Source organism: Chiloscyllium punctatum, chromosome 25 (assembly GCF_047496795.1).
Source record: "Chiloscyllium punctatum isolate Juve2018m chromosome 25, sChiPun1.3, whole genome shotgun sequence".
NCBI lineage: Eukaryota > Metazoa > Chordata > Chondrichthyes > Orectolobiformes > Hemiscylliidae > Chiloscyllium > Chiloscyllium punctatum.
The window spans coordinates 13,055,395-13,082,594 of NC_092763.1; the positions used below are offsets into that span (position 1 = coordinate 13,055,395).

The window sequence follows — 27,200 nt, forward strand, 5'->3', positions numbered from 1 at the left end:
AGTTGCTGGCCAGCATTTGTTGCCCATCTCTAGTTACCCTTGAACGGTTTGGCCGTTTAGCCCATTTCAGAGGACAATTAAGAGTCTATCGTAATGCTGTGAATCTGGAGTCATACACAGACCAGATCTGTTGAGGATGGCAGATTTCCTTCCCTAACGGACATTAATGAACCACACGGAGATTTCCAACATGGTCACTGTGGTTGAGACTAGCTTTAAATTCCAGATTTTACTTATGGAATTTAGATATCACTAGCTATTGAGCATGAGCAGGAGCTTCTGGATTACAAATGCTGCAATATGACAACTAGCTTAACATCTGTGGTAGTTAAATTACTTGAGAAGATTCTGAGGGATAAGGTATACATGTATTTGGAAACACAGGGTTTTATTAGCAGCAGTCAGCATGGCTTTGTGCATGGGAGATCATGCCTCACAGGATTCTTTGATGAAGTAATCAGGAAGGTTGATGAGGGCAAGGCAGTAGATGTAGTTTATATGGATTTCAGTAAGGCTTTTGATAAGGTTCCACGTGGTAAGTTGCTCTGGAAGGTTAGATGGCATGGAATCCAGGGGGAGCTGACAAATTGGATACACAATTGGCTTGAAAGTAGGAAGCAGAGCGTAATAGTGGAAGGATGCTTGTCGGAATGGAGGCATGTGCCTCATGGGGTCAATGCTGGGCCCATTGCTGTTTATTATCTATTTCAATGATTTGGATGAGAATGCACAAGGCATGATTAGTAAGTTTTCAGATGACACTAAAATAGGTGGTATCGGAGACAGTGAGGAAGGTTATCAAAAATTGCAGCAGGATGTCAATCAAATGGGCCAAGAAATGGCAAATGGAGTTTAATGTAAGCGCGAGGTCTTACAGTTTGGAACGTCAAATCAAGGTAGCAGTTTCGTGGTGAATGGTAGGGCCTTAAGAAGTGTAGCGAGCAAAGGGATTTTGGAGTTCAGGTGCATGGTTTTCTGAAAGTAGGGTTATGGGTAGACAGGACAGTGACGAAGGCTTTTGACACACTGGCCTTCATCAGTCTGGACACAGTATAGAAGTTGGGAAGTAATGTTGCAGCTGTACAGGACATTGTTGAGGTTGCACTTGGGAATGCTGTGTTCAGTTTTTGTCACCTTGTTATAGGAAGGATGTTATTAAACGAGAAAGAGTGCAGAAGAAATTTACAAGGATGTCGCCTAGACTCAAGAGTCTGAGTTATAGGGAGAGATTGAACAAGCTAGGTCTTTTTTCTTTACAGCATAGCAGACTGAGGGGGTCTTATGAAAGTGCATAAGATCATGAGATGCATGGATAGGATAAACGCACTCAGTAGTTTTCCCAGGGCTGGGAAATCGATGAGTAGAAGGCATCAATTTAAGATTAGAGGGAAAGAATAAAGAATTAGAAAAGCAACTTTGTTTTTTTACACAGAGAGTGGTGTACAGATGGAATGAGCTGCTAGTGAAAGTGGTTGAGGTGGGTACATTAACAAAATTTAAAAGGCATTTGGACAAATACATGGATAGGAAAGGTTTAGAATGTCAAGTGTAGGGAAATAGGGTTAGTGTGGACGGACATTTTGGTCAGCATGGACCAGTTTGGGCCTAAGGGCCTGTCTCTGTGCTGTAGGACTCTGACTCTAGTCACCTTCTCTGCAAAATGAGTGATGTGAAAGTGTAACAAGAAGATCAGAAGGACAAACAAGAAACTTAAAAATAGAGAGTACATAATATTGAAAAGAATAGTAATACATGTTCTTGTAAAAATATAAAGGAACAGTTACAGAGAGTAGGATCACTCAAGAATGAAATCAGACAAACAGTGTAACACTGTTGCAATGGTGCAAGCACAGATTATGTACTCAAGTACAAGACTGCAGCTTGAAGGCATAAACTTGTAATTCAAAGGGAGTACCTTAGAGACCGCTTCAATTTGGAGAAAAAGATAAACTGAGTAACTGTACACTAACATTATTTGGGAGGCACATAAAACAACCATCGTCATTGGAGAAAAAAGTATCAGACAAACATATGAAATTGAGGGTTCACAAATGTCCCCTGGGTCTAATGGTTTGAATCTCAGGATCTTAAAATAAATGGCTGCAGAAATAGTGTAAGCATTGGCTATAATCCAAAAAAGAAAAGATTCTAGAAAGGTCCCTGCAGGTTGGAAAACAGCAAATGTAATACTGTTATTCACAAAACGAGGGCATAAATTTTAAGCAGGTCAGGCCTATACTGTTTGGAGTTTTGAAGAATTAAAGCATAAAATTCTTGACATAGTAGATACTGAGAAAATTCTTCCCGCCTCCCCATACAGGAATGGAGAATAAGGGGACAGTTTCAGAACAATATTGCCCACTTAACGTGGAGATCAGATCAGGAGGAATTTCTTTTCTCAGAGGATCGTAAATCTTTTGGAAATCTGTACCTAAGAGCTTGGGGGTTGCACCACATACACTGATTTTTGAACTAAATGCGATTCAGTGGTTATGGAGAATAAGCATGAAAGAGCAATTGAGATCCAAAATTAGATTATTTCATAGTGGAGCAAGCTCATAGTGCAAAACGGATCTACTCCTGCTTCTCACGCTCTTATGTAATTGAGAGAAAATTCTTAGAATTGATAATTTAAGATAAAAATAATGAGCATTTAGAAATGTACAAACTAATCAAGAATAGCCACCAAGGGTGCCTACCACTGGGTTTGAAAGAGCTCTTGATTGTCTCCATCTCACGTCTGTTTCACCTTTTTCCCTCCCTCCTTGACCATGATACATTCCCCCTGTCTTCACCCTCGAGCATCTTCAGTAGATCATCATCCAAATTTCCTGACGTTCCAGTAGCACGTCACCAGCAAATGTATCTTTTACTCTGCCCCACCACTCTGTTCAAAATTCCAAATTGGCACACTCTTAACACCATCAACTGTTTCTATGGCACGCAACAACTAAACTTACATCACCATCCTTCCTAATGACCATGAAGCCAAACATCTTGGTAACAGAAATTCACGTGCAATCTCGTATACTGTATACATTGACCAATGTTTAGTCTCCACTGGTGGTGACAAACTAAATTGCTTTGCAGTACACCAGCGTGATCCTGTGTGCCTGGTTGCTTGCCTTCTTGATTCTGTCTCTCTCCGTCCTCACCCTCCTACACTATTTTCATGAAGCTCAATGGGCAGCTCAATTTGACATCCTAATCACTTTGCTCTTAACGTTAAATTCAAGATTTTCAGACCATAACCACTACCCTAATCAATTATCCAAAAGTAATGGGATGACAATGGTTCATCTTTGTCATTTAAGATCCTTCGACTCCCTGTATGTGTATTTACTTGTTCCACTAACTCTCTTTCACCCTGCTCATCATCTCTATCATTTCATCCCATCAGAGATCTACAATACAGAATAAGGCTCTTCATCCCATCACATCTGTGCCAGTCAAAAACAGCTACCGAACTATCCTAAACCCATTTTCCAATTCTAGATCTATAGCCTTGTATGCATTGGTATTGTGAAGTGCACATCTAAACACTTTGCAACTGTTGAAGGTTTCTGTCTCTACCACTCTTACAGGCAGCGAGTTCCAGATTCCAATCACCCTCTGGGTGAACAAAAAATTTCTCACATCCCCTTTAAATCCTCCTACTCCTCACCTTAAATTTATGCCCCATTCATTGATTTCTTCATCAAGGGGAACGTTTCTTCCTGTTTATCCTAGCTATAACCCACATAACTTATAGATCTGAATTATCCCCCCTCACAATCTCCTCTGCTCTAAGGGAAACAATATTCTGCCCAATCTCTTTATAACAAGATGTTGCCTAGGCTGGAGAGTTTCAGTTAAGTCTCCTCTGCACATCCCTCTTATAATGTGGATTCTAGAACTATACACAAAACTCTAGACATTACCTGATCAATGTTTTATACAGTTCCAGCATAATCTTCCTGCTCTTAAAACTCTCTATTAAAGACAAGTATCCCATAATTCTTGCTAACCACTTTATCTACCTGTCACACTACCTTAAGGGATTACTGACCATACACAGCTTATTCCAATCAATCCTTGGCACTTCTCAAGGTCCTCACTCATGTATTACATCTTGATTGTACACCTTGTATTTAGCCAGATTAAATTCCATTTGCCATTGATCAACACATCTGACCAGCCTGTTGTTATATATATCCAGTTATCACCCCACCAATTTTCATAAAGTTTGTAAACTTACTGATTAACCCTAAATCTAAAGATGATGTTACAGTAGGGGGTAGTGCGTCCCCGAAGTTTAAACCATTTATATAAAACATAAACAGCAAAGGCCCCAACACAGACCCCTGGTGGGGCCCCAATGGACACAGATTTCCAGTCATCATCTTATACTTCCTGCCATTCAACCAACTGCAGATCCAGTTTGCCAAATTTCCTTGGATGCCATGGATTCTTAGCTTTGCTAACAGTGTCCCATGCAAGACTTTATCAAAAGCCTTGCTGAAGTCCAAGCAGCCTGAATCAAAAGCATTGCCCTCTTCAACACGTTCAAAGAACTTAATTTTTGTTCCAACCCCCCACTTTCCAGCATCTTTACGTACTTAAAAATTGTATTCCTTCCCAGCTTTGTTGAAAGGTTATGGACATAAATGTTAGTTCTGCCTCTGTGACCTGTTGAGCACCTTGTTTTTGTTTTAGCTTTCCAGCCTTTGCAGCATTCTGCTTCTGCATCACGTCCTGAAGAGTTTTGCACGGAATGCGACTTCCCTGTTTAACTTACCTCTCGGTGACACTGACCTTGGACCAGTAAAGAAAATGCCGAATGCCAGAGTTAAGACCTCTGCAGCTTTCAATGGAAACTGGTCATAAAAACTAACAGGAAGGCAAAAAATATCGAGACACACAAAAGAGTAGCGCCCGCGGACAAGTATTTTCGTGGAGAGATCCACTTGCAATAGTTAAAGGGGCAAATGCAAAGAGCAAACAGATCACCCTGAAAGTCACAGGTTGCAACTTCTGGATTGTAGCCGACCAAGGTGAAGGGAGCACATGCCCGCGCCAACGGGACAAATACGGTGCTTGGCGAGGGAGGAGGCCATTGCAACGGAAAGTTTGACCCTGGGGAGGTTCCCACGACCTTGGCCCAGCGGCGTGACAGTACTGCAGTGGGCAGGGAGCAACGCCGCGGCCTACAGGCGCCCCGCCAGACCCCCCAGCCCGGCCCGGCTCACCTCGCCTCCTGGCGCTACTCCTCACCAACGCGGACGCCGCTCCGCCCAGCGGCACGAGCCTCTGCCACACCGCCGCGGACCGTAGCATGGTTCCGGCTCGCCGTCTCCACAGACTCCCGCGACCACACAAGACACAGACCCACCTACCCTCCCCACCTCTCCCCGGCCCTCACTTCGACCGGCTGACCGACTCTGCGCAGGCGCCGGTCAGACACACGTCTGCGGCTCCTCCAGCAGGGAACACTCGCGGCCGACAGAGGGCGCCGTCACAGGGCTGCCCCACCCCCTCCGCCCTGGGGAAGGCTGCAGGAGAAACAGCACAAAGTTGCACCAAAGGGAAGCAAGTTAAAGTTGGAACGTTGATAAGGTGCCACATGAGGGGTTAGTATGGGATTGGTGTACTGACATGGGTAGTGCACTGGTTGGCAGACAGGAAACAAGGAGCAAGAACAGAACAGGTACTTTTCTGAGTGGCAGACAGGTGACTATGGGACACCGCAGGTATTAGAGCTTGGACCCCAGTTGTAAATCGTTCTGCAATGACATGCGTTTCGTTAATATGAATTCGAATTGATGAATTGGGATCATCATCCTAAAGAAGGGTTAGGCCAGAAACATTGACTTCTCCATCTTCTGATGCTGTCTGGCTAGCTGGCTGTGTTCTTCCAGCCTCCAGCCTGTCTACATTGGAATCCAGCATCTGCAGTTTTTTTTTGTCTCTGACATTGTTTCTAAAGTATGACCTTTTATAACGTGTGCGTTGGCAGTAACGCGAACACACTGCCAACACTTGAAACCCTGTTTCTAAAGCGCGATTTTTCTATTACACAAGGTTGCACAAGAATGCAACTATCATGTTATAGAAGAATTACCTATATTCACAATAAATGTTAATGATTTAGATAAGGAAACGAAATGCCCTGAATACAAAGCTAGCTGGAAGGGAGAACTGTGAGGTGGCTGCAAAGATGCTTAAGGGTGATTTGGACAAGTTGAATGAGTGGACAAATACATGGCAGATAATGTATTATGTGGATGAATGTGACGTTATCTACTTCAGTAGGTAAAACATATTTTCATCTGAGTGGTAAATTGGGAAAGGGTGAGGAGCAACCAGACACCAGTCACTGAAAGTAAGCATGCAGGCATAATAGCAGTGAAGAACGCAAATGGTATGTTGGCCTTCATGGCGAGAGGATTATTTTTCTTTAACGTGGTTGACCAAGCAAAACTAGTGCATTTAATGACTATTTTATGCATATGAAGACAGCATCTTTGTTTGCTTCTCAGGCAGCATAACATGGTCAGTGCTCAAAACTTTCTTGACTAAGGTGATCTGATGCTTGTTATTAGTGAATCAGGTGATGCATTCAATCAGGTGGACAATGCGGGAACTATCGACATTCATGACCTTCAACAAAACTCAGATGGAAGGTCAACCTGGATCAGCCCCCAGTATATGATGGCTCAGTGGTTAGCACTGCTGCCTCACAATACCAGGAACCTGGGTTAGATTCCAGCCTTGGGCAACCGACAGTGTGGAGTTTATATATTCTCCCTGTGCCTGTATAGGTTTCCGGGGATGTTGCCAGGGTTGGAGGATTTGAGCAATAGGGAGAGGCTGAACAGGCTGGGGCTGTTTTCCCTGGAACGTTGGAGGCTGAGGGGTGACCTTATAGAGGTTTACAAAATTATGAGGGGCATGGATAGGGTAATTAGGCAAAGTCTTTTCCCTGGGGTCAGGGAGTCCAGAACCGGAGGGAATAGGTTTAGGTTGAGAGGGGAAAGATATAAAAGAGACCTAAGGGGCAACTTTTTCACGCAGAGGGTTGCACATGTATGGAATGAATTGCCAGAGGATGTGGTGAAGGTTGGTACAATTGCAACATTTAAAAGGCATTTGGATGGGTATATGAATAGAAGGCACGGTGGGCACAGTGGTTAGCACTGCTGCCTCACAGCGCCAGAGACCCGGGTTCAATTCCCACCTCAGGCGACTGACTGTGTGGAGTTTGCACATTCTCCCCGTGTCTGCGTGGGTTTCCTCCGGGTGCTCCGGTTTCCTCCCACAGTCCAAAGATGTGCAGGTCAGGTGAATTGGCCATCCTAAATTGCTCGTATTGTTAGGTAAGTGGTAGGGGTACAGGTGGGTTGCGCTTCGGCGGGGCGGTGTGAACTTGTTGGGCCGAAGGGCCTGTTTCCACACTGTAAGTAATCTAAATCTAAAAAAAAATGTAATCTAGAAGGGTTTGGAGGGATATGGACCGGGTGCTGGCAGGTGGGACTAGATTTGGTTGGGATATCTGGTCGGCATGGATGGCTTGGACCGAAGGGTCTGTTTCCATGCTGTACATCTCTATGACACTATGTGTAGGTTAGGTGTATTGACCATGCCAAATTTCTCATTGTGTCCGGCAATGTGCAGGCTAGGTGGGTTACAACATGCAGAATGACAAGGTCTGGGTGGGATGCTTTTTGGAATTACGCATTTTGGAGGGACAGTGTGGAAGTGATGGGCCAAATGGTTTTCTTCCACAATGTAGGGATTCTACAAGTAGCATTATTTCTGAGTCTTCCTCTGCTTCTTGGATGGTTTGATTACTACATGACCATTCTGGTGCCTTTCGGTCCCCTTTGCCACAGTTGCTGACTTATTCATGGCGTCTGATTTCACAGGAACAGGGATGTCTTGTTGCAGTTGTACAGAGTCTTAGTAAGACAATACCTGCAATGTTGCATACAGTTTTGGTCTCCTTTCTGAGGATGGATGTTCTGGCTATGCATTGAAGTGCATTGAAGTTTTCCCAGTATAATTCCTGGAATGGGAAGACTGACGAGAAGCTGGATAGATTATAACTATAATCACTGGAGTTTGGAAAAATGAAGGGAATCTTATCGAAGCCTATAAAATTCTAACAGGGTTTAGCGTAATGGAAAAAACATTAATGTAAAACATGCAAAAATGATGTTCTCATGACTGTGGAATCTAGTGACAGGAGCCACAGTTCAAGGATGTGGTGTAGGCCATTTTAGTCTGAAGTGAGAAGAAATTTCTTCATCCAGAGAATGGTGAGCTTGTGAAAATCTCTGCCACAGAAAACACGGGAGGTCAAAACATTGATTATTTACAAGAGAATTTAGATATAGTTATTGAGCTAAAGGAATCAAAGGGTATGGGAGAAAATACAAACAGTGTATAGAGTTGAATAATCAGCTGTGACCATATTGAATGTCAGAGCATGTTTGAAGGGCTGAAAGCCTTACATCTGCTCCTATTTTCTATACTCCTCTGTTCTGTAAGCTGTAAAAATAAGTTTAAAAACATTAGTGAAAATTTACTCATTCAGAATGACAGCTTTCCCCAGAAAGTATTTCATGTTAGTTTATACCCAGAAACAACAGGTTTTTAATTCACTTGTAAAACATGGGCATTGCTGGCTGGCTGACATTTATTGTCCATCCCTAGTTTTGCCTTTGAGAAGGTGGTTGTATGCTGTCTCCTTGAATCACTCCAGTCCATGTGCTGTAATTAGACCCATAACGCCCTTAGGGAATTTGAGGATTTTGACCCAGCAAAATTGCTTGATAAAGATTATGCCAAAGCTTTCATCTCACACTCATCAAGTCAAATCAATAAACCAAATTTCAAAGATCAGATCAATTTAGATTGTAGGAGAAAAGGGTGCTGATTGTTTGTCAACTTGACACGGCTTGGCTGAGGAATACCAGGAAGGCTCAAGGCCTAACTCTATTCTTTTTGCAGGCACTTACATTTTTAAAAAATTGTTTAAACAACATTGAAATGTAATTAATGCCTTGAAATCATTTATGGAGCCAGCGTTATACAGCACGGAAACAGACTGTTCAGTCCAACTCGTCCATGTCAACTAAATACCCTAAATTAATCTAGTCCCATTTGCCAGTACTTGTTTGTATCTCTCTAAACCTTTCCCATTCATATACCCATCAGATGCCTTTTAAATATTGTTACTGTACCAGTCTCCACCACTTCGTCTGCCAGCTCATTCCATACAAGCACCATCCTTTGCGAAAAAATGTTGCCACTGAGGTCCCTTTGAAATCTTTCCCCTCTCACCCTAAACCTACGCCCTCTAGTTTTGGACTCCCCTATACTGGCAGAAAAGACCTTGACTATTTACCCTATCCATGCCCCTCATGATTTTATAAACTTCTATAAGGTCACCCCTCAGCCTCCAATGCTCCAGGGAAAACAGCCCCAGCCTGTGCAACCTCTCTGTATAGCTCAAATCCTCCAACACCTGGCAACTCCTTGCAATTTCATCATGCAAACTAATTTCCACTTGAGTCATTGCTTTCCTTTTCTCTCTCTTTAATGTCCTGGTGTTGCTCTTGCACTACCCCTTCCAGCCTTAAGGAAACGTAAATGGAGAGGTGGCAAACAAGTGGTAAAGTTACTGAATTACTAAAAACAGTGACATAGATAAATGCTGGAAGGAGGGTGGCAGGGAATAGGGGGGGAGTTGATGAAGGGTTAAGAGAGAGGCAATGGTCTGAGTGGTCCCCAGAGAGTAGTCAGTCCCGCCCCGTCCTGCACCGCCCCCAGTGCGCAGGCTCAGCCTTTGCCCGGGTCTCGAGCACTGACAGTTGGTCTGCCCGTCCTGGGAGAGGCACGGTCTCGAGCCATGTCCCGGCCGACGCTCGAGCGGGGCCTTGCGCTGCTGCTGCGCGCCGCCTCGCGCCTTCTGCTCGCCCTGCTCTCGCTCGTGCAGTCCTTCGGCTCCCGGGACCTGCGGCCGGTGCCGCCGGCCGTTCAGCCCCTCCTGCTGCTGCCCGGGGTGGAATTGGCCCGCAGGATCCGCCAGCGACAGGTAACCGGTTTGCGGGGCGAGGGAGTCACGGGAGAGATGGGGGCGGGGTGACACCAGTTCACAGTCATCCAGCGCCTGAGGTGATGAGGCTAAGGCTACCCCCCCGCCAGACACGGAAGTTGTGACAGATCTCCGAGCTGAAAACACAGAAAGGTGTCATTCAGGGCTAGGGCTGATCTTCCTGGCCGCCTTGTCTGTGGACCATCTGGCTGATGTTGTGCCCGCTGTAGTTCAGTTGGCCTCGGTTACATTCGCTTCTGAGTCAGCGAAGGCCACAATTTGCTGGAAAGATTAGCCTCGTGTTAACGATGACCCCTTGATCGAATTGTACGTTTGTCCAGAGACGCCCAGCAAATTGCGGATCCTCACAGTGTCCCAGATAGTTTGAGCGTTTGAATCATCGAATGGTTAGAGCGGAGAACAACCCATCCACGGCGGAAGCACAGTGTCAGCAGTCTGGACCATCTATAATAATTCACCCAACGCTGTTTTGACAGTATCTTGCAAACTCAAGACCATTCCTATCTGAAGAACAAGGGCAGCACCATCACATGTCAGGTCCCTTCCAAGCCATTTATTATCCCACCTTTCAGCTCTTCAACTTTCTCTATTTAGGATTCAAAGATGCAGGCAGTTTACATCCAACCTGCTGGTGTTATAAACCGCTTCAGTGAAATGTTTTCAATAATTAACTTGTAAATATTTCTGCTAGCTTTGAGCACTAATGGGTTTTTGTGTACTGGTGGGGGTTTCAATCAGGCAAGGTAACAATTGTGTATCAAGGTTTGTTAGAAATTTCTGGGCTTGGCCTTTTTTAACACTAAGGGAAAATACTCATTGATTAGAGAGAGACCTTTCCATTTTACTTTCAGTTTTGGGAGTTGTGCAAACCGCTTGATGAAAATGGGCATATAAGTCTCTGCTCCTTAGAAAGGAAGGAAATGGTTAAATTTGTTAATGTGAAATTACCTTGGAATAAGGAATTAATAATAGATTGTGAATGTAAGTATTTGGATAAAACTTTGAAGAGGTTATTTGAAGCTGAGTACATTCAAGCTAAACTTGTATGATAGCTCTTGCTAGTGTGAGAACTGTACAAAGAGTGCTTTTGTATACTGTTCAAGGAATGTTTTTTGAAATGTGGAAAGGAGTATTTTGAGATCAATAGGATTCTGCTTCTACTGTGTTTAAAAATCTTTGGGTTTGTGTTATAAGTAAATGGCTTGGTTTCCTTTTATTTTATCTTTGTTTCTTTATGTTAATAAACATATTGTTAAATCAAAATCTGCTGATGTTTCAGTGAGATATCACCTCATTAAAGCCAAAGTAAAATCTGATCTTTCAAGCCAGACTTCATTCTGGAAGCTGACTTGTTTAGAAATAACATCAGCTGAGATCATAAGTCAAATAAAGGGATTGAACAAGTTGCTTTACCTGAATAGATAGGCCCAATTTACACTCCTAAACTTTTGTGGCAGCAAGAGATGGTTTGATTGAAGCATGTAAAATCCTAAGTGTTCTTAAAAAGGTAGATATGGAAAGTACATAGGAGGGTCCAGGGGTCACTGTTTAAAAATAGGTCATCCATTCAGGTATTTTTTTCTACAGGGGTGAGTGTCATTGGGGATCACTTTGTCAAAAGATGGTAAAACAAAGTCTATTTGCATATTCCTAAAAATAGATATGTTCTTGATAAGGGGCGACTGATTATTGGAGCTAGGCAGAAATGCCAAATAAGTTAATCAATGGCAGTGCAGGCTTGAGGTGCCAAATGGCTGACGACTGGAAAAACTTTCAAGTTCTTACCCCAATCCCCATACACCAGGTCTTCTCATCATGTGTGCTGCTATCACACACAACCCATTGTCAGCTACTAGTCAGTCGTAGAGATGTACAGCATGGAAACAGACCCTTTGGTCCAACCTGTCCACGCCGACCAGATATCCCAACCCAATCTAGTCCCACCTGCCGGCATCCAGCCTATCTCCCTCCACCCTTCCTATTCATATACCCATCCAGATGCCTTTTAAATGTTGCAATTGTACGAGCCTCCACCACTTCCTCTGGTAGCTCATTCCATACACATACCACCCTCTACATGAAAAAGTTGCCCCTTAGGTCACTTTTATATTTTTCCCCTCTCACCTAAACCTATGCCCTCTAGTTCTGGACTCCCCCACTCCAGGGAAAATACTTTGTCTACTTATCTTATTCATGCCCCTCATAATTTTGTAAACCTCTATAAGGTCACCCTTCAGCCTCCGCCGCTCCAGGGAAAACAGCCCCAGCCTATTCAACCTCCATATAGCTCAAATCCTCCAACCCTGGCAACATCCTTGTAAATCTTTTCTGAACCCTTTCAAGTTTCACAACATCCTTCTGATAGGAAGGAGACCAGAATTACATGCAATATTTCAAAAGTGGCCTAACCAATGTCCTGTACAGCCGCAACATGACAACCCAACTCCTGTACTCAATACTCTGACCAATATAGGAAAGCATACCAGACGCCGCCTTCACTATCCTATCTACCTGTCAGTCTACTTTCAAGGAGCTATGAACCTGCACTCCAAGGTCCCTGTTCAGCAATACTCCCTAGGACCTTACAGTTGAGTGTATAAGTCCTGCTAAAATTTGCTTTCCCAAAATGCAACACCTTGCAGTTATCTGAAATAAACTCCATCTGCCACTCCTCAGCCCATTGGCCCATCTGATCAAGATCCCGTTGTAGTCTGAGGTAACCTTCTTCACTGTCCACTACACCTCTAATTTTGGTGTCTTCTGCAAACTTACTATCTAACCTCTTCTGCTCCTACCAAATTATTTATGTAGGTCATTAAGATGTGGGTGAATTATACCTTTTTAAGAGAGTTAACAGCTAGCTGTGACATCACCAAGTGCTCTCAATAAACACAATGTGACGTGTTCCAGCTACTGGAGTAGCTGGTTGCCTGAAAATGACAAAAAACAGATTCGAATTAGGCCAATCAGTTTAAATTATACCCTGAAAAATACAAAATTCCAATCCAGTTTGAATTGAGTATATTGACAATTTTAAAAGCCAATGACAAAATCCAATGCTTTGGGGGTATAAGATGGGGAAAAAATGGACAGTTGAGAGGATAACTGCCAAGCCCACCATGTAAACAGACTGCCGGAAAAATTGCTCTCTTAAAAGGTATCTTTTCAATCAGTAACCTGTAATGCAGAAATTTCTAAGAAGGATAAAAGAAGACACGGTAAGATTCAAATAGAAATACCGAAAGCTTACTGATTTTGAGATAAGAAATGTTGTTTTGTAAATCTAAATTAGGAGTTTTATCGAACTTGTATTATAAAAGGGAAGGTAAAAGATAGGTTAGAGTGAGGGCTAGTGAATAGTTGTTAGTTAATTATTCTCTGTTATACTTTAAGAAATAAAGTTGTTAATTTTTACTTTAAATAGTTCTTGGCCACTTGAATTTTTACAGATTACTACAAAGGATAAATCTTTTCTGTTTTGCTGGTTTTAAATTAAACAGGAGGGTTTGCCCCGTGTCGTAACATATAAATGATGAAAAGTAGTGGACCCAGCACTGATCCTTGTGGCACTCCACTAGTCACAAGCCTCCAGTCTGAAAAATAACCCTCCTGCACTACCCTCTGTCTTCCACCTTTGAGCCAGTTCTGTCTACCTTTGAAGTGTGGTGCTGGAAAACACTGCAGGTCAGGCAGCAACCAAGGAGCAGGAGAGTTGACGTTTTGGGCATAAGCCCTTCATCAGGAGTGGGAAGGGGGTTGAGAGATAAATATATCTCTCAGCTCCTTCCCCCTCCACATTTCTGATGAAGGGATTATGCCTGAAATGTCGATTCTCCTGCTCCTTGGATGCTGCCTGACCTAATGTGCTGTTCCAGCGCCACACATTTCAACTCCAACTCTCCAGCACCTGCAGTCCTCAGTTTACCAAACTATTATCACCTTCACCAACATATAGGACATATCTTTCAGCTGAAAAGTCTGTGAAAATGACTAAGTAAACATAGATGCTCTCTGCTGTAAATTCTGGCTTTAGAGTGCAAGTCTTGGTTGGCAGTTTGGTAGAGTACTCGTATTGGTGCAGTATTGCTTGTGCATTCTTTTGAATGAGATATTAAATGAAGGTCCAGTCGTCTCCTCCTGCTAGACCTAAAAGTTCCTATTGCACTACTTGAAGCATGGAGTTCTTCCTGGTGAATATTTATCTCAATGTGCATATTAGTTGCCAGTATCCCAAGACTGAAGTACATAATCTCAAATGTTACAATGCTAACTACTCTTTGAAATATTCAATTGGCTTTAAATTGGGCCATCCCAAGCACATGAGGCATCATATAAATAGCTTACTTTTAAGTAAATTAGTTAAAGCAAAGTTTTACTTTGATCTGTTGTGAGTCATAGAAACAATTGATGAGATTTAGGATCCATAAGAGTGAAGATGACCACAGTCCGTTTGAAGTAGTGCTTTTTTTTTAATAACAAGAATTTCACATCTTAAACTGAAACTGGAAGATGTAATAATGTATTAAAATACATAACATGTTGAGTTATTGAGCTGAAAACCTAGTTAGAAATTGGTACCTGTTGAGGGATTTATGACACACCCTCAGAGCAAATGGAACTTGAACCTAGACCTCCTTTCTCAGACAGAGACACTACCGCTGTGCCACAAGAGACCTACTAGCCAGAAATAGAGTAAGTCAGTCAGCATCTATGAGGCAACCATGTGAAGTTCATGTCTGATGTTTGGGAAAACTCTGGTTTACTCATCTCTCCACAAATGCCTTTTTTTTTCTCTGAGCATTTCCAGAATTTTCTGTTTTTTCTTTTTCAGATGTCCAGCATCTACATTTTTGATTAGACCAATCTCCATTCATATTTCTTAAATATAGAATTGTAATAATAGGAATGTACCCTACTAACCGGTTGTGAGGCTGGTCCTTACCTGACTGTATCTTGGTTTTAATGTCTTTGATTAACAGCTTACTCTCTCACCTTTTGAAAGAATCTGACTTATTGCCTCTAGTTCTCGTTTCCTGAGAATTTGATGGCTAAAGGCTTTGTACAGTGTTGTCGGTCTGCCATTGTATTAATCAAAGGCTTTGATCCTCATTTTCTATTTTCGGTGCCAGTCTAAAAAATCAGGCTATTTTGAGGATGAAGAAAAGTTTTATGTTTAAAGTTTGTACTTAGAGAAGCAATTTGTACCTTTTCTGTTGTGGATTGTGGAGAAATCTATGCTTAATTGTTAAATTACTCCTTTTTATTTAAAATAAAACTATTTGTTGGCGCAAAGTCTGTCTGAATTTTGCCAGGGTACATCCAATCTGGCTTTCGAGGTAGAGAGGATAATGCAATAAGTTTCCAAGTATCTTTATTGTCCTAGATATTGGGCAGAAAATTAGACACTGCAGATTGCAGAAGGCAAGAAATCCACTTAAAGGAATGACCCTAGGATCTCAAGAAGATACCCAAGGTGAAAATGTAACCATTTTGCTCATGTATTTAAAATCCATATTATTCATCTGCTTTGATGCTTGATCCTTGCTTGGAATTTGATCTTCATCATTGCTGTTATCTTGGCTTTTAAGTAATTGGTTTGCTTTCTATTAGCACCAGAATGGCGGTCTGAAGGTGTATGATCTATCTTCATTCTCATCAGTAAAAGTGTAGACGCTTATTCTCAATAATAGCATATTATCTATTTTTGACTAGTTAAATAGTAAGTGACTTTTGATTATTCATCTGCCAGTCTATTTTTGTTCTTGCTGTAATACATGCTCAACAACTTTTAGCATGAAATAAAATGTTGATTACTATCTTTAATGTTTCCCATATTCATTTTGTGATGTCACCATTTGGTAATTTATTCTCAACAAGCGTTTATTCTTTCAAAATAGTCATTGTGCAAAATGGCATTTTTCTTTAGGAACATATGAATTGGAGTAACCATTCAGTCTGTTGAGCCTACCCCACTCCTCAATACAATCACAGCTGATGCAACCCTTCAAAACCTTTTTCCCTCCCCATTCCTATAATCCTGTATGCCAGAAATATGTCAATCTCTTAAACAGACTGCATGACTGAGCTTCCACTGTTCACTGTGATAGACGATTCCAAAGGTGCACAGCCCACTGAATAAAAACAACAACTCATTTCATTAGCATCCCCTTTTATTTTTAAATTTTGTCAACTAATTCTAGACTCCCCAACTAGGGCAATATACTCCCTGCCCCTACCCTTTTAATCTCTTTAAGCTTCAATGAAACCACCTTCCATTCTTTCAGGCCCTGTATGCCCATTCTCTCTCCATGGACAGTCCCACCATCCTAGTTACACTTCCTCAGCAATAATAAACCTGAGGGAAGCAGACCAAAATTGCACAAGATATTCCAGGTGCACTCAAACTACAGGCCTGTACAATTGAAACGAGACTTCACCACTCCTGTACTCAAACATGCTTGCAATCAAGGCAAGCATTCTGTGAGCTTTCCTAATAGTTTGCTGTGTATGCACATTAACTTTCAGTCACTTGTTGACAAGGGCACCTCAGTCCCTTGGTACATATATTCTCCAAACTCTTAGCATTTAAAAAAAAATTCTACACATCTGTTCCTTAAACCAAACTGGATAACCTCCCATTTTTCCACATTATATTCTATTTGCCATGTTCTTGCCCAGCTATTAAGCCTTTCCAAATTCTCTTGAAGCCACTTTATCTATCTCATAACATACATTTCTACTTAGCTTTGTATCATTTGGAAATAGTACATTTGGTCCCTACCGCCAAATCATTAATATATGTTGTGGACTACCAGTACCCAAGTACTGATCTTGTAGCTCTAGTTACAAAGTGCCAATATTTACCCATTTATTCCTACTCTCTGGCTAACAGTAGATCAAAATAATTTATCCATGCTATCATTAAAAGCCTTTTGAAAGCCATGTGTTCTACGTCCATTGACTCTCCTTTTATTAGTTTTGTTTTTAGCATCTTTGACAAATTCCAAATTTGTCAAACATGATTTTTCGTTTCAAGTTGCATGACAACATCCAATCAAATCATTACCAATCAAGTGTCTATCTATTACACCTGTTATAATGGATTCTCGCAGTTGCACAACTACTAATGTAAGGCTAACAGGTTTGTAGTTCCCTGCTTTCTCTCTTGTACTCTTAATTAGTGAGATGACATTTGCTATCTTCAAATCTGTGGAAATCATTCCAGAATCTATAGAATTTTGGAAGATAAGCACCAATGTGTCAACTATCTCCAGTCTTTCAAAACTGGCTTATAGAATTTCAAGTCCACACGTTTTCTCCTCCTTCAGCCCCATTAATTTCTCATGTATGACCTTACTAAGACTGGTTCACTAATTCTGGGAGATTTTAAAATCATCCTCAGCGAAAACAGACCCAAGTAATGATGTAGCTTCTTTGTCATTTCTCTATTCCCCATTAAAAATTCTGTGAACTTTGTAATGGGCCCACAATGGTTTTAGCCAAATGTTTCCTTTTTGCAATTGAATAGAAATATTTACAGTCCATTTTTATATATTGTTGCTGTATTCTATTCACATCGTATTCTCCCTTTCCTGAGTAGTTTCATGGTCATCCTATTCTAAAACCCCTCAATCCTCAGATTTACTGCTATTTCTGGCAACTTTATAGGCTTTTACATTTAACCATATTCAGTCCTGAAATTCATTTGTTAAACATGTTGGCTGATCTTTGTGTTTGGAGGAATATAGTTGCTACATATTTGGGACGGCACAGTGGCTTAGTGGTTAGCACTGCCTCACAGTGCCAGGGACCCGGGTTCGATTCCAGCCTTGGGCAACTGTCTGTGTGGAGGTTGCATGTTCTCCGGGTGCTCCGGTTTCCTCCTACAATCACAAAAGATATGCAGGTCAGGTGAATTGGCCATGCTAAATTGCCCATAGTGTTAGGTGCATTAGTCAGAGGGAAATGGGTCTGAGTGGGTTACTCTTCGGAGGGTCGGTGTGGATCTGTTGGGCCGAAGGGCCTGTTTCTGCTGTAAGGAATCTAATCTAATCTAAATAACATGGATATTTCTTTAAAGAATACCGATTGTCAATGTACAGTCATTGCTTTTAATGTATTTTCCTAATCTACCTCCATGAACTTGTGCCCCAAGGCTTTGTAATTTCACTTATTTGAAAGTGAGCGACCTCACTTTTGAGCGTAATGTCAAATTCAAACGTATTGTGGTCATTCATGTCAAAGGTTCTTTTATAACATGATTGTTAATTGTTTTTTAAAATTACATTCTACTCAATCAATTAGATCGAATAGAACAAATACAGCATGTCTTCTATTTGGCTCTTCAGCTTACTGCTGTAGAAAACTATTCTTACCGCACTCCAGAAATTCCATAGCTTTAGTGTTCAATTGATTCACTCCATATGCATATTGAAGGCTCCCGTGATAACTTGGTTACCCATGCTTGCACGTCCCTCTCTTCCCCAGATTAATGCCATGTTCCACAACTAGCACTGTCACCACTATTTTTCTTGTTTACAGATGCAATGTTGTAAAATAGAAGTGAAATGGAAGTGTTAGCAGGACAGTACATCTGTTACACTTTACAGGAGGTCCCTGACTTAAATGCAGTCATATGCAGGAGTGTAATTTTCAATATTTAACGTACAGACATTTTCTGTACTTAGGAATAGCTGTTTATTTTGCCCTGCATTGTGTTCTGTGTGCTTGTTCATAATCGGGTACTGCCTACATTTGCATTTTCTGTTACCTTTCTGTTTTATCTGGTACATAGAATGGAATGGAGAAGTAAAATACTTGTAGTGTATGGAATTATCTGCCATGTGTTCTTGAAGCAACATCCACAAACTCTAGACCCACGAACAGAACAATGCTAGAATATGGAGTTTGACCTTAAACTTCATAGGCAAATCAGCACCCCTCCAATGCTACAAATTTAATGGTTGAATTAGCATGTATGTTTGTTGTAATTAGATTAGATTAGATTAGATTACTTACAGTGTGGAAACAGGCCCTTCGGCCCAACAAGTCCACACCGCCCCGCCGAAGCGCAACCCACCCCTACCCCTGCATCTACCTCTACCCCTTACCTAACACTACGGGCAATTTAGCATGGCCAATTCACCTGACCTGCACATCTTTGGACTGTGGGAAGAAACCGGAGCACCCGGAGGAAACCCACGCAGACACGGGGAGAATGTGCAAACTCCACACAGTCAGTTGCCTGAGGCGGGAATTGAACCCAGGTCTCTGGCGCTGTGAGGCAGCAGTGCTAACCACTGTGCCACCGTGCCGCCTACATTCTATCATTCCCCCTCCATATGCAGAAAAATAACTAACCAAGATGTTTCTCTAGATGTTCAATTTCTGATGCTGGTATGAAATAATGTTACAAACTGCAAACTAACTTTAACAATTCATCTCTTGCAATTAATTTTAGGTAAAGTGTGTGGATGTAATACAAGAATATATCAACAGAATCAGGGATATCAATCCGATAGTTAATGCTCTTGTTGCAGAGAGGTAAGGTATTTGTTTTGTGTGCCATTTGCCAAAATACATTTTTTTTCCCCTGTGATCACCCGAGTATCCTATTATCTGAATAATATGGCACAGCAATAGTGGGCATGCGGTACTTAGTCTCTCCTTTGCCATCTTGGGGAGAAGGAACAAAACACTACGTCTGTGCCCAATTCCTGAACAGTTTGTATATAGGTGTTGGAGAGGTTAAAGTTTAAATTGGTGCTGACAAGATCAGAATTGTTACCTTGTTGATGCCCACTGCTGAAATTCACATAAGTGGCCACTTGTATCAATTCTGGAGAATGCCTGTGACTTCTGAAATAATATCTCAGCAAAGGATCATTGCATTCACAAAAGAAGGGTTGAAAACCGATTGGATAATACACAATTTGTGTCATACTTGGCACTTCGAGGCTTCATTCAGTTTCTGCCATCACTGACATATGAACATAAAATGTAGGTGCTGGAGAAAGCCAATCAATTCATTAAGTCCACTGTGACCTAGAATGAGCTCATGGCTGATCTGATGATTCTCCGCTGATCTGATGATTCGCCGCTCCATTTTCCTTTCTTTTCCCCATAGCAATGATTCCCTTACTGAATAAAAATCTATCTCAACCTTGAATGTACTTAATAATCCAGCGTGTTTCGTCTTCTGATAAAGAATTCCACAAATTCACAAACCTCCAAGAGAAGAAATTCCTCCTTGCCTGCAAACTCCTTATTCTAAGATTATGCTCTCTGATCAGAAATTCTACCACAAGGGGAACAACCTCCCTGTACCTGCCTTGTCAGGTCCCCTAAAAATCTTTTGCTTAAATCAGGTCACCTCTTATTCTACTTCAGTGTTTGCAGACCCAACATAATCAACCTCTCCTCATAAGACAATCCATCCATACCCAATGTCAGCCTAGTGAAACCTATCTGACTGCTTCAAATGCCTTTGATAAAGGGACTAAAACTGTTTGCAACATTCTGTGTGGGGTTCTAACTTGTGCTTATGTAGCTTTAGTAAGAATCCTTATTCTTGTATTCCATATCCTTTGAAATAAAGGTTGACATGGCACTTGCCTTCTCTGCTACTCCTGAACTTGTATACTATAACATAAGGGTTATGAGTCACTTGGCTCACTATGCAGTTTGATCATGGCTCATCTGTTAATTCTGCATTCCCTTATATTCCTAGTAACCTTTCATTCCTTTGATTGTCAGAATTTATCTACTTCTACCTTAAACATTCAGACTCTGCTTTCACTGTCTTTTTGAAGACCGTTAAAAAGACCCGTGATTATCTGTGAGAAAAAAAGTTATCCACGTGTCTTAAATGCTGTCACCTTATTTTTAAACAGTCACTCCCAAGTTCTAGATCCTCCCACAAGAGGAAACCTCCTTTCCCACATCTATCCTGAAAGTTCCTTTGTGATGTTATGCATTTCAATGAAGTAATCTCCTACTCATCTAAACTTCAGCCAATAAAAGCCAACCTTTTTCAACTTTTTTTCATGAGATTACCTGCCAATTCTAGGCATTAGCTATATCTAGATCGATTAAATGATCTCTGAACTGCTTCCAATGCATTTGCAACCAACCAATAAGGAGAGCAATACTCTACATAGTACTTCATTTGTGGAGTGGCTATGCAGCTTGTAATTTCATCAGGTACTTCACAATTTTTAAACCATGCCGCTTCATCTGAATGCTGTCAAAAGTCATCCCTGTGAGCTCTTCAGTGCCTCAGAGTATAAGCCTATGCCTGGATTCTTCCAAAATCTCATTACCATCTTTCCCATTCTTTGTGTGTTCTCTTACACGTTATGAAAACCAGTTGGTACGGTGTGAAATTTATATCAGGAGTTTTGTGTAGTTGTTAAAACAAAAGGTTATTATACTTGATTCAAGGGAAAATTCCATTTTAGCCTGTCAATCCTTCTCAATTGCTAAAGCATTAAAATTTATCTTGAAGATGATTTTTCTTAAAGTTCTGAAAAGTTTTTGATTCTGACTTTCATATCTCAACTTTAGCATTGTATTCTTATATGCTTTTTTGCCCCAACCTCCATTGTATTTGTCACTGCTCTAGGTTTGCTGCTGCCTTGAAGGAGGCCCAGCAGGTGGATGACAGGCTTGCTGAAGCGAATGAAGATGAGAAGTTGCTAGAAGAGACTGTTCCTTATCTTGGTGTTCCTTTTACAGTCAAAGAAGCAATTGCATTAGAAGGTATGTTAATAATTTGTATGTGACATAATGTAGACCATATTATAGGTGGAAGTTCTGGTGACCATGAAGCTACCAAAAACTACAATTTCATTGTCATTCTTCTTAATGATCACTTAAGTGGTCACTTTGGTTTTTTGTCAATCTTGTATATTTTTTTGTTTTGGGTCAACTGGTTATGATCCTGTTATTTTATTCTCTAACTTGTAATCTGAGTTGAAATACTTCTACTACTGTCACACATACTTCTAATCCTGTGATTTTATAAGGACTGAGCCAAGTCTCTCTCTCTGTCTCTCAGATCTAAAAAGTGTAGTCCAACAGTCACCGGTCTGAGTAACGGCTTGTCAGTGGAATGTGCACCCTGTTGTTACCATCTGTATGAAACTACCAGCTGTGCAAAAGGCCTTTGCTACATTTCATGGCTGTTTGCTTAAAGTGTTCGTAAACATGCTATTTTGAGCAATCTGCATACTTTGACCAGACACCACTGTTTGAACTCTGTGAAATTATGCAATACTGGTTTTAGTTGAAGGATTGCTGGGTGAAATCCTAAACACACATTCCCCAACTACTTCCTTTGCCTTCCTGCATCTTCTAGACTTCCTCCTCCTCATTTGCAATATTGAACAATCTCTATATGTAGAGAAGAAATGAGCGCATGAAAGAAATGACATTTCTAAGAGGAATCTCAAGTATTCTCGGAAGGCTATTTGGTAGTGTTCTACTTTGTTTTAGGAGCAAAATCAAGTGCTTTTATGAGGCAAAAGAGCATAGAACCTTCTAAGTTTGTTAAGAGCTTCATGAAAGACATTATTCCTTTATTATAGAAACAACTGGAAGCTACGTTATCTCTGGTTTCCAATTGGATCAGTGAGTGGCGTGTCAATTTAACAATACAGTGGAAAAATTCATTTAAAATTTGTGAAACAGACATTCTGCTGTATACATTCCAGTATTAGTCTCAAAAATGGCAATTCATCTCAATTTGTGCAGTTTATAGTTGAGTGTAAATAGGAAAGGTTTGGAGGGATATGGGCCAAATGCAGGCAGATGTGACTAATTTAATTTGGGAACGTGGCCAGCATGGCGTAGTTGGACCAAAGGGTCTGTTTTCATGCTGTATGACTCAAAACCTTTGCTGTATTGTATAATTAGCCGGCACTTATGGGACCGGGAGTGTAGCAGTTGATCAAATATTCCAGGTAATCAAGAGGTACGCATAACCACAGTAAGTCTTGACCAAATGAAACTTCAAGACATCAATATCCCTCAAAAGATCAATGTGGAAACATTACATACCTCCTAAAATCAAGGTAAAAACACAGTAATAGAATTGCAATGCAGTGAGTATACATGTCACTGTTATATTTCATTTACAGCATAAATACTCTGTCACTATAGATTGTGGTATCTGCATATTTTTGCCAGTTTATCAAGCGTGCCAGTTGATAAGGTGGCATTTAAAACAAAGTTTGCAGTGCTATCTTTGACATTTGTTTACACTTCTCCCTTGCCTGCCCAGGTTCACCCAATTCATCTGGCCTTGTAAGCCGAAAGAATGTGATTGCCCTTACTGATGCTGCTGTTGTGACTAACCTCAGAAAAGCTGGTGCCATCCCACTAGGTGTAACAAACTGCAGTGAACTCTGTATGTGGTATGAATCCAGCAACAATGTATATGGAACAACTAGAAACCCATACAATGTGGATCGCATTGTAGGTGGAAGCTCAGGTGAGCATTAAGCTACATAACAATTAGAATTTTATTGTCATTCTTCAAAATGAAACTGGGGCTTGATAAATTAAGTTTTGTGAGAACATGTCATAACTTCTAAAGCTGTTCAAAAGAAACAACGCTTCTATTGCTGAAAATATTTCTATTGCTATCAGGAAATAAAAGGCTGCTATTAAATCAAAACATAAGAAGATTTCATGGTAGATATAGCCCTAATAACCTCAGTTTGAAAATCTAAAAGAATGGATATTGCTACCTCATCTCTGCAACATGGAATCAAATCCAGTTCAAACTGGTTATGAAAATGCCTCCTGTCTGTTTGCATTAAAGATTCAAGCTATATCTAAATCCTGGTGATGGAAGCTTGCAGTACAAAAAAAAATCCAGAAATGAAAGTCTCGCTCAAGTGATCACAGGATGGCTGATGTCCAAAAAGCGCAATCTCTCAAATGCAATAAATGCCAACCTTATCCCAAGTATTATTGATGAGCAATTTGACAGAGTGGAGCAGAGCAGTCACCTGCCCAGCCTTCTTTCCCAAGAGTAGGTCGAGTCTTGCAACTTCTCTTGTAGGTACATCCACATACTGAATCAGAAAATTGTCTTGTACACACTTGAGAAATTCTTCTCCATCTAAACCTTTAACACTATGGCAGTCCCAGTCGATGTTTGGAAAATTAAAATCCCCTACCATAACTACCCTATTATTCTTACTGAGATCTCCTTACAAGTTTGTTTCTCAATTTCGCTCTGACTATTGGGGTCTATAATACAATCCCAATAAAATGATCATCCCTTTCTTATTTCTCAGTTCCACCCAAATAACTTCCCTGGATGTATTTCTCGGAATATCCTCCCTTAGCACAGCTGTAATGCTATCCCTTATCAAAAATACCACTCCCCCTCCTCTCTTGCCTCCCTTGCTATCCTTCCTGTAGCATTTGTATCCTGGAACATTAAGCTGCCAGTCCTGCCCATCCCTGAGCCATGTTTCCGTAATTACTATGATATCCCAGTCCCATGTTCCTAACCATGCCCTGAGTTCATCTGCCTTCCCTGTTAGGCCCCTTGCATTGAAATAAATGCATTTTAATTTGTTAGTCCAACCTTGTCCCTGACTGTTTGACTCACTTCTGTTCTCAGCTGTACCCAACTCAGATTGGGCACGTGCATGGCAAATGAAGTGTAATGTGGATAAAGATGAGGTTCTCCACTTTGGCAGAAACAGGAAGACAGAGTATTCTATGGTGATAGATTAAGAAAGGGGGATGTGCGAAAGGACCTGAGTGTGTTTGTATACTTGTCAGTGAAAGTAGGAATCCAGCAGGCAATAAAGAAGGTAAATGGTATTTTGGCCTTCACGGCGTGCGGATTTGAGGACAGGACCAGAGTTAGCTTGCTGCAGTTGTACAAGCTGCACCTGGGTGTAAAACATAGTTTTTGGTTGTCTTAACTGAGGAAGGATGTTCTGACAATGGTGAGAGTGAAGCAAGGCTTACCAGACACATCCCTGGGATGGTAGACTGATGTGTAAAAGATTCTGGATCAATTAGGACTAAAATGACTGGAGTTCAGAAGAATGAGGGGGTGATCTCCTAGAAACCTATTAAATTCTAACAGGGTGAGTCTGTGTAAACACTAGAAAGATGTTACTCATGACCAAGGAGTCCAAAACCTTACAGCTTTCTTGCTTAATATTGAGTTTAACAATTTCAGAGTGTGAGCACCCCTATGTTTGTCCCCCTTCCTCCAGATCAAGGTCTTGTCTGCTATGCAGCACTCTCCCTCTCCAGTTCTAAAGACCTGAAATGTGATTCTGCTTTCTTGTTTTGTGCTTTTGTAGGTGGTGAGGGATGCATAATTGCTGCAGCTGGATCAGTAATGGGGGTAGGTTCTGACATTGGTGGGAGCATTCGAATACCTGCCTTCTTCAATGGAATTTATGGACACAAGCCTACAACAGGTCAAAATTATCTTGATCTTGACACTGGTTTGGTCGTGTGAATCATATTTCAAAACACTGCCATTTAGATATTTTTTGTGACTCATATCGTTTTGCATTGATTGTTAGACAATTATTTTTAGCGAATTTTGGATTTGAGTTACAACTGATATGATAGCTCTTATGTTTAATCCAGTGTTTTCATTTCGTTGAATCAAAACATGAAATTACTTTGAATCATTTAAATAGCTTGTTGGCTCCCACAGTTAAGAAATTTTTCTTTTTTGTGCAGTTGTCTACATTTCAACAATCTGAAATACCACTCTCCCCATACATATTTGCCACTACGTCTCTCTTGACCTATCCCTTAACCAATTTGTCAGTTCACTTTAGCTAGCTTTGCTTTCATGCCTTCATAATTGCTTGTATTTAAGTTTAAGATGAAAGTCTTGAACCTATTCTCCCCAGACCACCCCCCCCAAAAAAACAACATAAAATTCAATCGGGACACTTAGACGATGTGGTCGTTAATTTATCCTGTCTTGATGCACAAATTGGTTCCAGTATTACTTGCTCTATAGTTGGCCTCAATGTTCTGAGAAACTATCCTGAAAACCTATGAAATCCTCCTCCGGCTACCTTTGCATGTTTAATTTTTCTAGCCTATATAGATTAAAATCCCACATGAATATCATGTACTTTTCTGACCAGTTTCCATTGTTTCCTCCTTTATATTCATTATTGCTGTGTGGTGATTTTCGGGATCTTCCCCAAGCAATCTTTTGCCGCATTTATCATTTCTCATCCATGCTTAAACCTGCTTCTACATCCTGGTTTCTTAACATAGATTAAGCCACTGTATTGTGCTCACACCTCCCTTAATTAATATAACATCTGTCTTTTCCTTCAGTTCTCAAATGAAATTAATCTTGGAGGATAAAGAATCTTCTACGCTGTCCAAAGTTGTGCATTTATTCTGGTCCTGGAAAATTATCCTGCATAACAATTTTGTTTTGTAGAGATCAGTTTTGTCGCCTCTCTCAATTTGCTTCTTTAGTCTGTCTTGAAACTAGCCTCAAATTGTTTTGTTACAACATGGCGGTGAACCTTTTTCTGTTAGTTAAACCAAAAACCCAAAAAAGCTCGGTTCACCTTGCCTCGTAATTTGTTAAAATATGAGTGACCAAGAACTCCTAAATTCCACTATTTAAAGAAAGTTTATTTTCTTATTTTATTTTCAATTTAGTTTCTTACTCTAAAAGTAACATTAAACTAAAAAAATTCACAAATCTAAGCCCCCTTTCTTTTAACTGCTTGCTCTCTGACTCCAATTCTATAACAATGTGCTATTCTGGTAAGACACTTAGTAAAATTACATTAGATTAATCTCCAAACCACCCAATCTCTGCTGTCTTCTATGTCTTCACTCTTCTGGCAGCTGATTTCCCTGGGTCTTCATCTTCCTTTTTACTGTATGTTTCACATGAGAGGTTACCTTTGAAAGACAGTATTTTCTAATTTCTTTGAGAGCAAAATATTAGACGAACAATTAGCTCTCCAGCAGTTTCTCTCAACAGCATTTGCTCTCTGACCACTTTTGAAAATGTCGACATTCTTATACCTCCAACATCGGATCGTCTTATTGGTTCGATGTTGGCAAAACG

General features: G+C 40.9%; 2 protein-coding genes across 3 annotated transcripts in view; one reads left to right on the forward strand and one right to left on the reverse strand.

Moving 5' to 3' along the window:
- aifm1 (apoptosis inducing factor mitochondrion associated 1) overlaps positions 1–5,435 on the reverse strand; it is a 49,011-nt gene extending 43,576 nt beyond the window's left edge. Inside the window, exon 1 of one of the 2 annotated variants that reach the window (XM_072594694.1) lies at positions 5,385–5,435. Coding sequence is in view for 1 of the 2 variants with exons in the window: in XM_072594693.1 (XP_072450794.1) it covers positions 5,229–5,316 (88 nt within the window). In the remaining variant the exon portion in view is untranslated. The other variant, XM_072594693.1, reaches the window with a different exon arrangement.
- A 4,400-nt stretch (positions 5,436–9,835) lies between these two features.
- faah2a (fatty acid amide hydrolase 2a) overlaps positions 9,836–27,200 on the forward strand; it is a 46,202-nt gene continuing 28,837 nt past the window's right edge. The window contains exons 1-5 of the mRNA XM_072594695.1: positions 9,836–10,078; positions 19,560–19,642; positions 21,723–21,859; positions 23,382–23,591; positions 25,438–25,557. Of these exons, the coding sequence (XP_072450796.1) occupies positions 9,893–10,078; positions 19,560–19,642; positions 21,723–21,859; positions 23,382–23,591; positions 25,438–25,557 (736 nt within the window). The 5' untranslated portion in view covers positions 9,836–9,892. The remainder of the gene's footprint in view (positions 10,079–19,559; positions 19,643–21,722; positions 21,860–23,381; positions 23,592–25,437; positions 25,558–27,200) is intronic.